Below are 14,898 nucleotides of genomic sequence, written 5' to 3' on the forward strand. Positions count from 1 at the left end.
ACAATAAAAACTGATGAAATCTTGATTAAGCCTACTTCATCAGTTAAATTTCTTGGAATTACAATAGACGCTGGTTTGAACTGGAAAGAACATTGTACCAATTTGATTCCAAAATTGAACTCATTATGTCGTATGTTTCGAAATATTAAGATTATTTTGTTACGTAAACAATTATTTGTATAATATCATGCACAAGAGGCCTCCCGATTACGATATAGCAGGTTCCTGGGGTGTTTCCACCCGAGCACCAGACGTATTTATTGCACAAAAACGCATTTTAAAAATTATTTGCGATACCCCAAGCAAAGCATCCTGTAGACCGATTTTTAAAGAATCAAAAATTTCAACAATGACAAGTATTTTAATTTTAGAAATGTGTGTATACGTATACACAAATAAAAATAAGTTTACTAGAATCCATAGTTATAATACGAGGAATTGTGCTGATTTCTACATTCCCTACTGTAAACATGTCGTATCTCCGAAATCTTCTGAATATTTGAAAGGATTTTAAATAAACTACCTAAAGAAATAGTTCCGCCATTATTACTATTTTTAAAACTCGCTTGAGAATATATTTAAAATCTGTTTAAAAAAATCTGCTTTTCCGTTAATCAGCTGTCGCCCCCATACGAACGACAACTCTCAGAAGTTGAGAAACTTGTGCGAGCTGAGTAATAACGAGGTCTTACCTTTTAACGTGTGATTCCTAAAACACTCGACAATGCTTTTTATACATTGGAAGAATTGTTTATTCTTTGTATTATAAGTGACTATTTCTATATGTTTTATCAATTTGAGGAAAATAAATGTATTAGTTAGTCTTTTCCTCAATGAAAAATACGACAATGGTTAGAAAATATTTTGTTTCAATTTTTTGGCGGAAAATATTAGCAACGAACCCTCCGCCAACGTCTCCTTCGCCAAAATATACTTCAAATTAACAATTATCATTTAAACTAGTATAGTATTTCCAATACCAATTGGAACAATCATATTATTTTTCAGTGGTAGTTTTTCAATTATTTATTTTTACAATCATAGCAATTGATGACCCCATGAAAAAATTATCTCGACTGAATTTTTCCACTATGGGTAATTTAAGGTAGTTGATTTCCGAGTCAAAAACAATGAAAACACAAATAATCACACCGAATTCTCGTCAAACATATTTTTATAAAATAATGGAGGCCAACAAAATTGCTGAAAAAATCAAAATTCTTCTTCGCTATATTCGGATGAGGTGGAATCATCATCGGGTTGAATAACGATCGAGTTTATGGAATTTTGCACATAATATTTGTTCTCTTCTTCTATAACGTGGGCCACACATCACTATTACCTACTTCATCAACCACTCGCCTTATATTGTCAAGCACTACAGCATTCAAAGTCGGTGACTGATTACATTTCGGCAAGCTTTCTTTCATTGTGACCCATTGTGGCCAATCTTTTGTGGATTGAACACACAATAGTATGGAGGCAAATGTAAGAGAATATGACCACGTGTTTCACACATCGAATCAATAACATCGAAACAATAGATTAGAAAGCGGACAAATTAATTTGCAGGTAGTGGTTCTACTAGTTAATTACCGAAAAATCAATTAGGATAATCATCATTGAACAACGAAGTCCACATCGTACCAAAAAAGTTTAGGTATATAAACAGCTAACCATTGTCTTCAGATTCAGTATCAATTTGCTTCTCTTGAAGATGCTAACCTTGTTAGCGAAACGCGCGTCGAGTGCAAAAATATCAGTTTGGTGTTAGGGTAACTCATCTCTGGAAAAAGTTTTCAAAAATCGGTTTGCAAAACCACTCACTACCTCACCTAATCCCACGAACACACGGCACTGATAAAGAAATATTGTGAAACGAACAAAAAATTTGTATTCAGACAGTCCAGTTAGCCGAGCCTTTACTCCTCAACTATATTTGATAGCACGTTTACTAACTATCTGGGCGACTAGGGGCCACAGGCAAGAAATGTTTATGACTGTACTCTTATTTTTATTGACGTTCCAATTGGGAATGAATAGACTATATAAAGTTATTCGAAATGCCCGGGTTATTTATACATCCATTAATAATTTTACAATATGCAATGAATGAAAGGAATTGTTTCTGTGTAGAAACTTTGAGACATACAATCTGGTTGATATGGAAAGTTTTCGATAATATGGTTATGAATTTGTCAGTAGCAAATATAATGAGAGATTGCATGTTGCTTTATATATCAGTTGAAATTGATTTCAATTCTGAAATTGGCAAGTCTTTCAATGTTTTGATTTTATTTAATGTTGAAAATGATTTTGTCTATAAACTACGCAATTCATTATTTCATCTTCGACACGAGACTATAGGAAATGAAGTTAAAAAATAGGTTTTAACAATTTAAGGACTTATATAAAAACATCCTTCTGATTAATTCAGCCATTACTTGATGAAGACCCATATTAATTTCATGAACTACACCTTACAGAATTACAAATTATACAGATACTCATCTCATTTTTTATCTGATCAATACCGTGGATTGCTGAGGTAGTGCTATCTAGATTGCTACACGATTGCTACCTAGAACCCTCTGAAATATTTTTCAGTTTTAAACATAATCAACATAATTATTATCAATTTTTTTTTTCAATAAAACCGTATTATAATTTTTTTATTTTTCGAAACGGATAACCGAATCAGCTAAGTGTTAGAGAACACCACTACCATCACTATTCAAAAGCCATGTTGATAAAATATATCTTCGAACTGTTATTTCTTTCAAACCGATAATATTATGACGATTTGAAATCTAGGCCACCAAAATTGAGTTCAACAGCGATACACTCCTTATTTTACCAGCACTAAAACTGACAGCCATAAAATTTACATCTAGGTGCATGGCTTTCACAGTGTGAATTACTTTCATTGTCTTCATCAAATATGGTTGTTAATGAATATAATTGAATCCTTCACGTCTCCTTAATCAGTTTTCAGATTTGAAAATGGGTAATTAGTTTATTACATGTCGATTCAATGAATTGGCGAAATGTTCATGATGATATTCAAATTTTCAATTGATTCATACCTACTCTGGTTGATTCATTAATGATTGGGTATGTGGAACATCAATGAATACTAACAGTTTCACCTACCTTCGTCTTCAGATATTTCAAATGTCACATCCGATTCAACTCGAACATTAGGTAAAACTACAGGGGGAGTACTTTTTCCTTTAGCGTTCTCAGCATACACAGCTACTTGGTATTCTCTTCCTGGCTCCAAACTGTGGAGTCGAAATACAGGGCGTTCGCCTAGAACACGGTATTTTGGAGGCGGAAGATCACCTGTAGACATATTTTAAAATTCAATCTGATAATGGTGTTTTTCCTGGTGAGGAATTTCATCAATTTTTCATTTCTGTACATTAGTTTTGATTACATTGTGAGTGTATGCAATGTTCTAGTGAAATTTCGGAATCGTTATATAACTTTTAATGCAAAAATTAATTGATTTTTTGTTTTGGATTTCGAATTTCACTCAGAATCAATTCAAGATTTTGAATGTTACTCAAGAAAAACTGAGACTAACCAGCATATGGGAACACGCTTTCAAAGGACATTGGAAGATCAGAAATCGGAAAATGTGGAATGAAATCAATAACAGTGACAAATATCCCATTTCACAATGCACGTTGTTTAGTCTCTCAAGTAAAAATTACAATTAGAAAAATATAAGGACTCATAACAAGTATTTTTAACATATCTTCAATAGGATAATGCTTATCAGAAAGGAACCAAGCGTCATTTTTGTAGAAATGAGTTTATGTCACTATACGACAAATAAGTCCCCATGGGTCATGTTTCTGAACAGATCCAAGCGCCAGATGTGTATTTTCACTTGAATAATGACCTTGCACTGGGATCTAAGTGGATCATTACAGATACATAATGAATCAGAAAGGACCCAAATGCCTGGTTCCGATTTGATATTCAACAAAACGAGTTGCAATATCGCTCGGACTCTTCCTTGTGACTTGGTTCTCTTCTGATTATTGTTCACTTCCTAGTCGGTTACGTTTGTTCATAATCGTTCATGAGGGAATTCACTATTTTTCCACATTTTCAGTCGTCTGGGGTTGTTTTCGCAGGTCACTTATATATTCAGTAATCACCGATCTATATTTGGTGAATGATTATTATAATCAACGGCAATCAGTGTTTTATCGACAGTGTATTAACGGTATATTTTGGTCAGAAGTCATGAATCGCGGAAGAAAATTGGTACAGATGGCATTAGATTCCGAAGAAGGAGAAAACAGGAAAGAACCCGAAATTAAAGATGCCAAAAGGGTAAGTAAATTTTATTATTATCGATATTTCTATAAAGTTTTATATCCATAGAATTTTGATGAAACCATTTGTTAGATTTTGACATATTTCTTCTCTTGAAAGAATCTCTGCTGGAGGTCGCTACCTTTCACGACTCTTCCTACTACTTGACGAGACACTTAATGTATTTGAAGACTAAATTTCGAAGTAGAAGTAGAAGTTGCAGATGATCTTGACTGCATTCCCATGCCTGAAAATGAACTTGAAGATGATGGAAACATAATGGAAACTTCCACAGGACGACCGAAGAAGGTGAGGAAAAAAATGTATAGGTCAGACATTTAAGACAAAAAGTAAGCTTCAACACAGCAATAAAAACCAGTTCATTCAAAATATTTTATTGAGAATAACGAATGTTCATGCAAGAAGAGGTGTCATACACTTTTTTCAGATGATGACAGAAGAAATATCTTTGATGAATTTCATAAACAAGCGAATTATGATTCACAAACTTCGTTCATTGCAGCCAATATCAAAGAAGAAGACATTGAACGGAAAAGAGGTTAAAATTCCGAGAACCGATCCCATATTAGGTTATACCATTTAAAAAACCAGACTTTGTGTGAAACTATTTTGAAATAAGCTTAAGGATTTCATCTGAGAGAATCAACACTGCTGTTTCGAAATTGAGAGATGGAACCATCAGAGATGGGAGAGGTGAGCAACAAGGAGGCAAAAACAAATTTACAGATGCAATTGTCGAAGCCGTAATAAAACATGGAAAAAACTCTACCACTGCCTAATATCCCCACAAACCTAGTTTCCAATAAAAGGCAACTCTGGCTGAACGATAAAGGTGTCCATTGTGAAAAAATGAATACTGCTTCGTATGGAAAGAGGGGACACCTGAGTGAGGTTCCAGGAAGTTGGATCTGTACCGAAGAAGTTCATTGAAAATCATCTCATTTCAAACACAAAATCGCTGAGAATATGGTCAGATAGTTTATTGAAAAGGCAATAAAAATGAATCGAAGGATTTATACTGGTAATGATTACTTACATAAAGATAATGAAGCATTGCCTACATGAAAAACCATTAACTGTAACAGAAATGAAGAAAGAAGACTTTTTGTCGGTACAAGCAATAGAACGTGCAGGTGTTAACAGAAAACAACTCCAAAACAGAGAAAATGTTAGTTGGCTCAAAACCAGAGTTATAAAAATAACAAAAGAAGAGCCTTTCACTATCTTTTTTAAATGAACTGATAATAATAATGATAAATCAAAAGAAATTAAGATTCAGATTAAGAGTTTAAAAAAAAACGCAATCAAATTTCAATTCAAATCTAGAAATGCTTTGGCCAGAAAAACAGGAAATTTTAATTATTATTAATTTCAATCATAAATGAATATTGTCATTTGAAGGTAATTAAGTCAGTGTCTGCATGTTGCAACTTCAGAAGGTGTTTTTTCGAGACCACACAGATGTCGCTTGGTGCCCTTCTGATAAGCAGGACCCTTTTGGTAATTGAGACACAAAACACATTATCTAGACCACATTCAATTACAATCATTAAGTGACTTCCATCATCAAAATTATATCCACATGAATATCAAAGTGAATTAATTGGTTTTGAGAATTCAGTTTCAGTTAATTACGTGATGATTAGTCGCTTTGCAAAACGCGTGTTGACAATCAGTGTTTTAGTTATGACATGGGATTTTTTTTTATTAGATTCATTTCACATCCTAATTCTCACTATCGAAAAATACAAAACAAAAATAGAAAATGTGATATTCAGATAATAATTCTCCAACTCCAGTATCATGAAGAAAAATTTCTCTGTAGTAAAGTTTGTATACTGACCTTGATCGCTGAGGGTTGTTATACCTGCAGGATTGTGAGGAGCGGAAGTGTCTGAAACTTCCAGAACAAAACTTTGATGCAGACCTCCGTCCTTTCCTGCAATACACGATACTTCTAGACCGTCTCCATGTGACGCGTTTCGAAGTGTGCAACTTTTCGGGGATTCGGGAGCCTCTGAAAACATTATAAGTTTGTAAAGAAAAATATTAAAAAATATTTGGGAGTTTGCTTAGTATTGGGACTTTGAATGGGGATCTATTTTCAGTTGGCTGTGCATTGATAGCTGGCTGTATTATAATTATATTAGTATTTCTCTCATATTATCATTATTGGAACTCTGTTAATGAAATTTATTCTCATTCGATAAGATTGTGAACTTCAAATTTTCTGCTTTTGGAGTAAACGGTATATTCAAAATAGTGACTGACCTTATGATAAGTGGATATCGAGTCAAGTGATCTTCATTATTCATTGGATTGTTTATTACTAATGAAGGGCGGATTGGCTGTCCTCATTCGTCTTCCACTGCCTGCTTCCACGTAGCACCGCTCGATATGGGAATAACAGAATCTTTGTGGTTCTATTATTTCCTAACTGTATGGCATTCTAACGATGGCGTAGTCTTAAGGTGAGTGTATCCATGCCGAGAGGAAAAATGACATTGAGCCTATCAGCTGTCGCTACGGAACCTTCGAGATACCGGGCGGCATCTCGTCGTAGCATTACCTTGTAACGGTGATGCGGGGCTCTGCCGTGATAGACATTCTTTCATTACCTACTCGTTGGACTTTTATGGACAGAGTAAATTTAAAAATTCTTTCTGACGCTGAGTTTATAGAGGATATGGATGTCGAGTTTACAACTCCAACTAACCTCCCTGTGAATTTAGTTCAGTAGCGACAGCTTCTCAACTCCCCAACTCCAACAATGACTGAACCTACAAAAACTTTCGGTGGTGCAGCCAGTAAACGACTGAATCGTCTCCTCAAGAGCGGGGTACCTTATAAAACCGTCTTGAACCAAATTCTTGAGTGGCGTACACAGAATATGTCTAAGGTGGATGAATAAACCCCTCATGAGCAGGTTAGCAAACGTTTGCGCTCAAGTGATGATTCACCAATTCTAGAGGTGAAAAAGCCTTGGTTTTGATTTTTGCACAATTGAATCTAAGGCATCGTCAGGTGAAGCTGACGTGGAAAAACACTCATATGAAAAGGTTTTCGCGGGTATCAAGGTGGGAATCTTGCACCTTGACTATTAGACTACCTCATCAACGATGAAACAGCAGAGCATATACGTTGTGCCTGCCCCGCTGGGGACCGAATCAGGTTTTTAGAGTTCGGCAGAGGCGCACTTTTACTATCTGACCTAAAAGACCATTCACCATACAAACTAATCGACTTCGTTAAGAAGCTGGGTCTATTTGGTCGAGTGTGAATAAGTGTGAGCCACAATAAACCCTTGCGAGTTGCGGAGGAGGGTCGAATAAACTCACTCACTTTGGACCTTACCTAACCTATTGATGAAGGAGCTTGAAGTAATTTTGAACTATTGTATATCTGTTCACAATGGTATAGCTGTACTTAGACCACCTGTCATGATATGATGATTATTACAAATGAGATGCAAACAAAAAAAATCCAAATAGTGCACGAAAAAGTGCACCATTCGGATTTTTATTATATAGTCATTTCCAACTCTGGAAACATGTGACCTCCAGTGAAACCTCACTTCAGAGGCGATGGGCATGGATGGAACTAACTATTTTGCACGTAATAGTCATTCAGGTCAGCTTCTGCTCGACAACTACAAGGAATTCCACTCAGTCTTTACGTTCCTTGACCGTTACAATTGTATATTTATTACCATTATCTGCCGTCCGTGCTAAATGTTCTCTAGAGAAACCTCAATTTCACTATCAAAACGTATATCTTTGAGCCGTTACTTCAATCTCAGATGCATGGAGAGAATTATTATTGACTAATTTTTTCGACAATGTCTCGAAATGTCTAACATTATGGACAATGATAAAAACGGAAAAAAATTGTTATGATAAGAAACGAAAAAAAGTAAAGATGTATCATCCACATATCGATTCGAATCAATTGAAAGAGGAAATTTCCAGAGGACATCAAATAGTTTGACGAATCTAATGTGTGATATATCGGAAGCATTTATGCATTTGGAAAGTATCGAAGACGAAATTCAAGAGACTATGACTGTTACGACGAAAGCAACGCATAATGAGATTTTTTCTAGCATTGGGTGAGATTGGAATATTACGCCAAATTGCTACTGATACTCTAGGTAGATAACTCTAGGAAATACAATATTATTCATTCAATTTGTCTACTCGAAGGAAAAGTTTATGAAAAATATACCATATTTGAAAATATATCCATTAGTCATATCCTCACGACTCATTTATCAATTTTTTTAAGAAAAAACACAAGCACTACAGGCGCTTTAGGAGCGGGGCCAGTGCGAGAGTACCGAATCACATTGAATTTAAAAGATAAAATCCATCTGGAAAAATGTTTTCAGGAAGTTCATTTCACATGAACGCAATTCTCTGAATGGGAGACTTCTTGAACAGTGGAGTTTTAGGTGTACTGAGCTGAACCACAAAACGATGAGTAGCCACAGTCCGTCGCGTATTTCTGTGTGTGCCGCTCTTGGTGGAACTCTCCGCGTAAAAGTATTTATAGATGAGAGACAAATCCCCAACCTTTCTTCAATATTACAGATTATCAAGGTTGCCAGTGATGTTCGCGTCTTCAATCTGACGAATGACTCATTTCTGGATGGAATCCAGCAGTTTCAGGGTATGCTTAGGGTCGGAGCTCCATACTTGGTAACAATACTCCAAATAAGGTTTGATCTGAGCTCTTTGAAGCATCAAAAGTTACTGAGGTGTGTACAGTTCTCTGGTTCCAAACGGAACTGTCTGTCCTGACATTATAATATTCGGTTCTGAGACATTCATCTCTTTGGAGAATACTTGGTTAGTTTCACTTCAATTCGAAATCAATTCTATATTGATATGCAACCTTCTTCTGGAGCTGATGCCAGGACATCAGCCGCAGCTGATGTCCTGGAATCCAAATGTGTAGTGCAGTGTCCCTATATACAGAATCCACTTCATCCATGATTTGCATAGGCGTATTGCCTTTCAAAAACAAATATTTAGTGACAGCTCTATACTCGATTTCGACTATTTTCATAAATATACTCACATGAACCTACACAAAACGAATGTTACATAACAACTGCACGTCCAAAATGGCTGAAAATTTGGTGAATAACTGTCAACAGATGAACAACTATATTCACTAGCTTTTATTAAAAAATGTTGCTCTCTTCATGTTGAAATCGAAAACTTCTCAGACCACCCTAGTACAGTCCAAGCATGTTTTCAAATCTCCCCTATATGTTTTCCTTCCATGTAAACTTGAAGAAGTATAAAAAAAGTAGACAGATTGTGACAGTTTCTGATGAACTTTCCTCTTGAATTTTCAAATCGTCAGACTTGAAGTTATATATTTTTCTACCAGCTGCCGGATGTTTCACGTCAGTTATTTTTTCTTTTGTGTATGAATTGGAGTGGGTGGTACAACTGGATGAAAGAAGGCTGGGTAAATATCACTACTCATATTGATAAACCATCGAGATGTTACGCTAGACTTTTTCATTTTCTAAATGACATTCTAGATGCAATCAACTGAAATAATGATGTCGAAGTAATACCTGTCAGATCCGAGCCATATAACAATTTAGAGACAATTAAAAAGTCAGCAGAATCCCTCCATCTATTTCTTTCGGTGCATGTGACTATAAATCTGGGTATTATTTCCGCAAAAAAAGTCGTAAGGAAACCTCAGATCCGAGCCATAATATTTTCCTTTTATAGAACATGAAACGCTATAAATTCCACAGAACAAAACCGCGTTTGATAAGTAATAGCGCGAATAAAACTTTCAGTGTTCTTACTGTAATATAACCCCGGAGTTGAATGGGATCATTGATTCTCATTTGGAAATATTGGTAATGAAACAGTTTCATGGTAGTTGTGAATAACATACCATTTGAAATCTCCATTTCATTGTACTATGTATTTATTCCAAATGAGTTGAAGTGGAACTCAATGAATTTGAAAACGTAATATCCCATTGAGAATATATAATATGTGATTGCAGCAACCACATTCGTGCACTCCTCACTTCAGGTCCTTATATTATTTCATATAATCGCATATATGCTTGTGTTCAACGGCAACTATCTTAACATCAACATGGTTTTGTTACTAAGCGTTCTACTGTTACAAATCTAGTCATTATTACTCAATTTATTTCCGAAGCATTAGATAACAATGGCCAAGTTGATGTTATATACATGGATTTCTCTAAAGCATTTGATGAAATTGATCATGTTATCTTGCTCAATAAACTGATGAGTTTCGGTTTTTCGAATACTGCCTGTCAGCTGATGCAATCCTATCTGACATGTAAAAAACAATTCGTGTCCTATAACGGTTATAAATTTAGAACATATGTAACTTCTTTTGATATGCCTCAGGATTCCAACCTAGGTGCTCTCTTGTTTTCATTGTTCATTATTGACTTATGTGAAAGTTTAGCTTCGCGGATGACTTGAAATTATTTTCTATAATTAAGGAAGTAGGTGATTGTGTAAATCTTCAATATCAATAAGAATTTCTTGTTGCTTGGTGTAGCAATAATGAATTGAAACTCTATGTGGAGAATTCTGAAGTAGTGAGTTATAGTCGAAAAAAAGAGGTTTATATATTCCCATATGTAATACAGGATTCAGATCTGCTGAGATGTAATGAGATCAAAGACCTAGGGGTGAAATTCGATCATAAATTACCATTTGATAGACATATTTCACAAAAAGTTTCAGGATCTCTCAGAAATTATTTTTTCACTGTTAGAAATTGCAGAAACTTTCATAAATTAAGGCCATGAAGCTGATAAATTTGACCCAAGTACGTTCGAAGAAAGAATATGCAAGTATCGTCTGGAGTTCATTATATGAGACTCATAACATATCCTTTGAAAGAAAATCATCTGAAAGAATCATTCGTTCAGGCCAGTCTTAACTCCCTACACAGTAGGTTAATGGACTGACACCTATCAGAAAACAACTACTTCCCTGGCTAATACCACGAAGGGCGTTGGATTATATCCGACAGGTATCAGTGCAGGATTCTTCACAGAAGTTATTCCTGCATATGCTATTGGCGATACAACCGCAATAGATTTTCAATAGTTCAACTAAGGTGCCTGTCGTGGAGGTAAAAGGCGCGTTCATAAAATAAAGTTACTTTCTCATCACTGTTTTTTCATGCCCTCAAATCTCTGATTGGTGAATTCATTTTCAGTATTGAATTTGCAAACATGCAGAGCCGGAGGTGGTTCGCTAGTATTCCATAATGAACTGTAGTAAATGCTCACTCCATTTATTGAAGTCAATGCCGTTACAAGCCATGTGGTGCGCATTGTTATCACAAACAATAATGAGCTATGATATATAATTGCCCAATAAGTCTTCATTTGCTGAGGAGAGTACGTTGATCCTTTGATCCAATGTTATGAATTATGTTTTCTTGGATTCCTCCATTTTTCATTACCTATTCTCAGTGGATCAAACCTTGTTCTGTTGAGGCATCCTAGAACTTTCCAGTAACCTTCGTAGAGACTTCCTGAGTAGTTGTTGTTGCCAGGCAATCACTTTATTACTCCCTGCTCCTCGGTTTATACTTGTGGTCTCTTTGGTACTCAGAAATATGGGGTATAATGAAGTCCACATCCATGGAGCTCCCTGTATGTTTATGTCTGCAAACTCTTCAACATAACCTGGTATCCCGGAGGCTTCGTTAGAGATACCTAGGCATGAGTCGCATAACACGATTGGATCAGGCCGCTTTCTTGATTTCCTCTCACAACATGTGACGTCGACAGGCATTGATGAAATATCAATAATTACAGTTGAAGATATAATCAGTGCTATAATTGATCCACTTACCTATTTGATAAACCAGTATTTCATATCAAGGTAATTCCCGAAGGAATTCAAGAAGGCTTTGGTAATTCCCCTATTAAAAAAAATCGTGCTGAGATTGATAACTATAGATAGGTCTCTCTTTCATGCTCACTCTCAAAATTGTATGAGAAAATTGTAGCCTCCAGAATAAGGGAGCATGTAGAAATCAACAACATATTATGTATATTACCGGAGTTTTTTCCCAACACCAAATCGTTAGTTTCAACACTTCGACATGTGTTTCGATCACCAAGTGATCATCTTCAAAGAGGAAGATTAAAACTGTTTTAATCTTCCTTGGTGATCGAAACACGTGTCGAGGTGTTAAAAATAACGATTTAGTGTTGGGAAAAAACTCCAGTTATATACATAACTACACCAAAGTTCCAAACAGTGCACCATAAAAACATATTATGTAACAACCAGCATGGTTTCAGGAAAAATTGTTCCATAGAAACAGCCTCTTATCACTTTCTCAGCATATATGTATATATATATATATATATATATATATATATATATATATATATATATATATATATATATAGATATATATATATATATATATATATATATATATATATGACTTTTCACTTTGTATTCTGTGACTTTTCAAAGGCATTCGACTCTGTGTCATGGAATTTTCTGTCTAATGAAATGATTAGACTCGGTCTTCCAAACAATGTATTAAGATGGTTAGGCTCCTACATGGAGGGGCGCTGTATGTCAGTCAAATATGGAGGCACCATGTCAGATAGCATGCTGTTGAACTGGACGTTCCTCAGGGCTCAGTTTTAGGACCATTATTGTTCATTATATTTATCAATGATTTGCCTGAATATGTGAGAGACAATGCCACATAACGTTGTTTGCTGATGACACCACTGTGTTACAGTCACTGGGCATACTATGGACGACGTGGTGACCAAAATTAGTAATATTATCGATGAATTCACTTCTTGGTGTGAACGCAACCAACTAGTCTTGAACACCTCAAAATCAGTGACAGTGAAATTTTATAACAGAAATAATAATACTCAAGATGCATTGTTCTCTATTGATGAAATCGATATGTCACAAGAAGTAAAATTTTTAGGAACAATTGTGGATGAAGCCTGGAATTGGAACTCTCATATTGATGGTGTCTGCAAGAAACTCAATAAAGCATTTTTGGCAATAAAGCAGATGTATAGATCAGAAAAGTCTTATTAGGATCTATCATGCAATAGTTTTTCACAAATTTTCTTGAACATCATGTCTTGGGGGTGCGGTTTGGATTTCAACAAGGTGTTTATAGGACATAAACGTATTCCGAGACTAATTTTTGACATGGAATATCGTGAAAGTTGTAAACCAGTGTTCATAAGAATGAAATTGCTGTCGGTCCCAGCACTGCATATTTCCAAATGTGTAGTTTTTATCAGAAAGAATTTTACAACTCTCACAACGAATGGATCCTCTCACAATTTTTATACATGTCATGCTGATCAATTGAGAATACCCCTCCACAGGACAGCTAAATTCCAAAAATCACACCTATATAATGGGATCATCCTGTATAATAATCTGCCAACCCTCGATTGAAACTCCGAAATCCGAAAATGTGTTCTATAACCATGTTGAATCCTTGCTCATTGAAAGGTGTTACTATAGTCGCCAGGAATACCTAAACGATAATTCAATGTAGTTATTTTCTGAATAAGTCTAATGTGAATGTCATGAATGTTATTTATTAGTCTTATAGTATGCTTTCTGTTTTTAATTAACTTGCCATATGTACATATATGTACATATTGTACTTATTGACAAAAATAATATACTATCAATTTTATTATTATAATATGAGATATATTTTGGCAATTGCTTTTGTAAGTATGTTTATATTTTTATTCATTTGTGTTTTTACTACATATCGTTTTTATAGGTTCACAAACTTTTTTTAATTTCATTTCAACTATGTACTAATTCAACTATGTACTAAGGGTAAATGGTTTGATTTAATTGACGTACTATATATATATATATATATATATATATATATATATATATATATATATATATATATATATATATATATATATATATATATATAATACCACAGTGGTTTACTGAATTATTATTATTATTATAACTGATTTTATTTCAAAAAGTCTCATTTTCAAGATTGGGAAATTGATTTAATTTCGAGCAACTGCTAACTGACTCCTGATGCATATAGACCACCCAACGCACTCCAAAGCGGCAGTTATCATGTCACACTCGAGTTAATGATAAACGTCGATATTTTTCAGAGAATTTCCTCATCGAGGTTTCGAGTACTCAGCGAAGTAAGTAATTACTGGGTTAAGTAGTTTGAATATTCATAAGCCCGGATGAGACTTGGAGATGCGAATATGGTAATGAAATTACTTCGACTCATATTATCAAATTTTCGTGGAGTATAAACTTTACCTTATTATCAAACTACCTAATTTTAAATATAACGAATTCAATTTCAGGCGTTATGCCAGCGACAATGAACACTGAAGTTTGCTCACGATTCGGAATTTACGGGAGCGAATTAAAAGGAAGAGGAGTTTCGCAGAGTTACTTATCTCTCATGATACGACGGGGTATGATGTGAATACGAGTACATTTAT

The 14,898-nt window shown here is 34.9% G+C and overlaps 1 protein-coding gene across 2 annotated transcripts in view; it reads right to left on the reverse strand.

Moving 5' to 3' along the window:
* side (motor axon guidance molcule sidestep) overlaps nucleotides 1-14,898 on the reverse strand; it is a 249,718-nt gene that overhangs the window by 36,919 nt on the left and 197,901 nt on the right. For both annotated transcript variants that reach the window (XM_074171289.1, XM_074171290.1), the window contains 2 exons: nucleotides 6,197-6,370; nucleotides 3,154-3,345 (listed from right to left, as the gene is read on the reverse strand). In XM_074171289.1, coding sequence (XP_074027390.1) covers nucleotides 3,154-3,345; nucleotides 6,197-6,370 — 366 coding nt within the window. The remainder of the gene's footprint in view (nucleotides 1-3,153; nucleotides 3,346-6,196; nucleotides 6,371-14,898) is intronic.

This window comes from Leptinotarsa decemlineata, unplaced genomic scaffold (assembly GCF_025532065.1).
Source record: "Leptinotarsa decemlineata unplaced genomic scaffold, Ldec_3_MD MMD2_tig00000010_RagTag_RagTag, whole genome shotgun sequence".
In the NCBI taxonomy this organism is placed as follows: domain Eukaryota; kingdom Metazoa; phylum Arthropoda; class Insecta; order Coleoptera; family Chrysomelidae; genus Leptinotarsa; species Leptinotarsa decemlineata.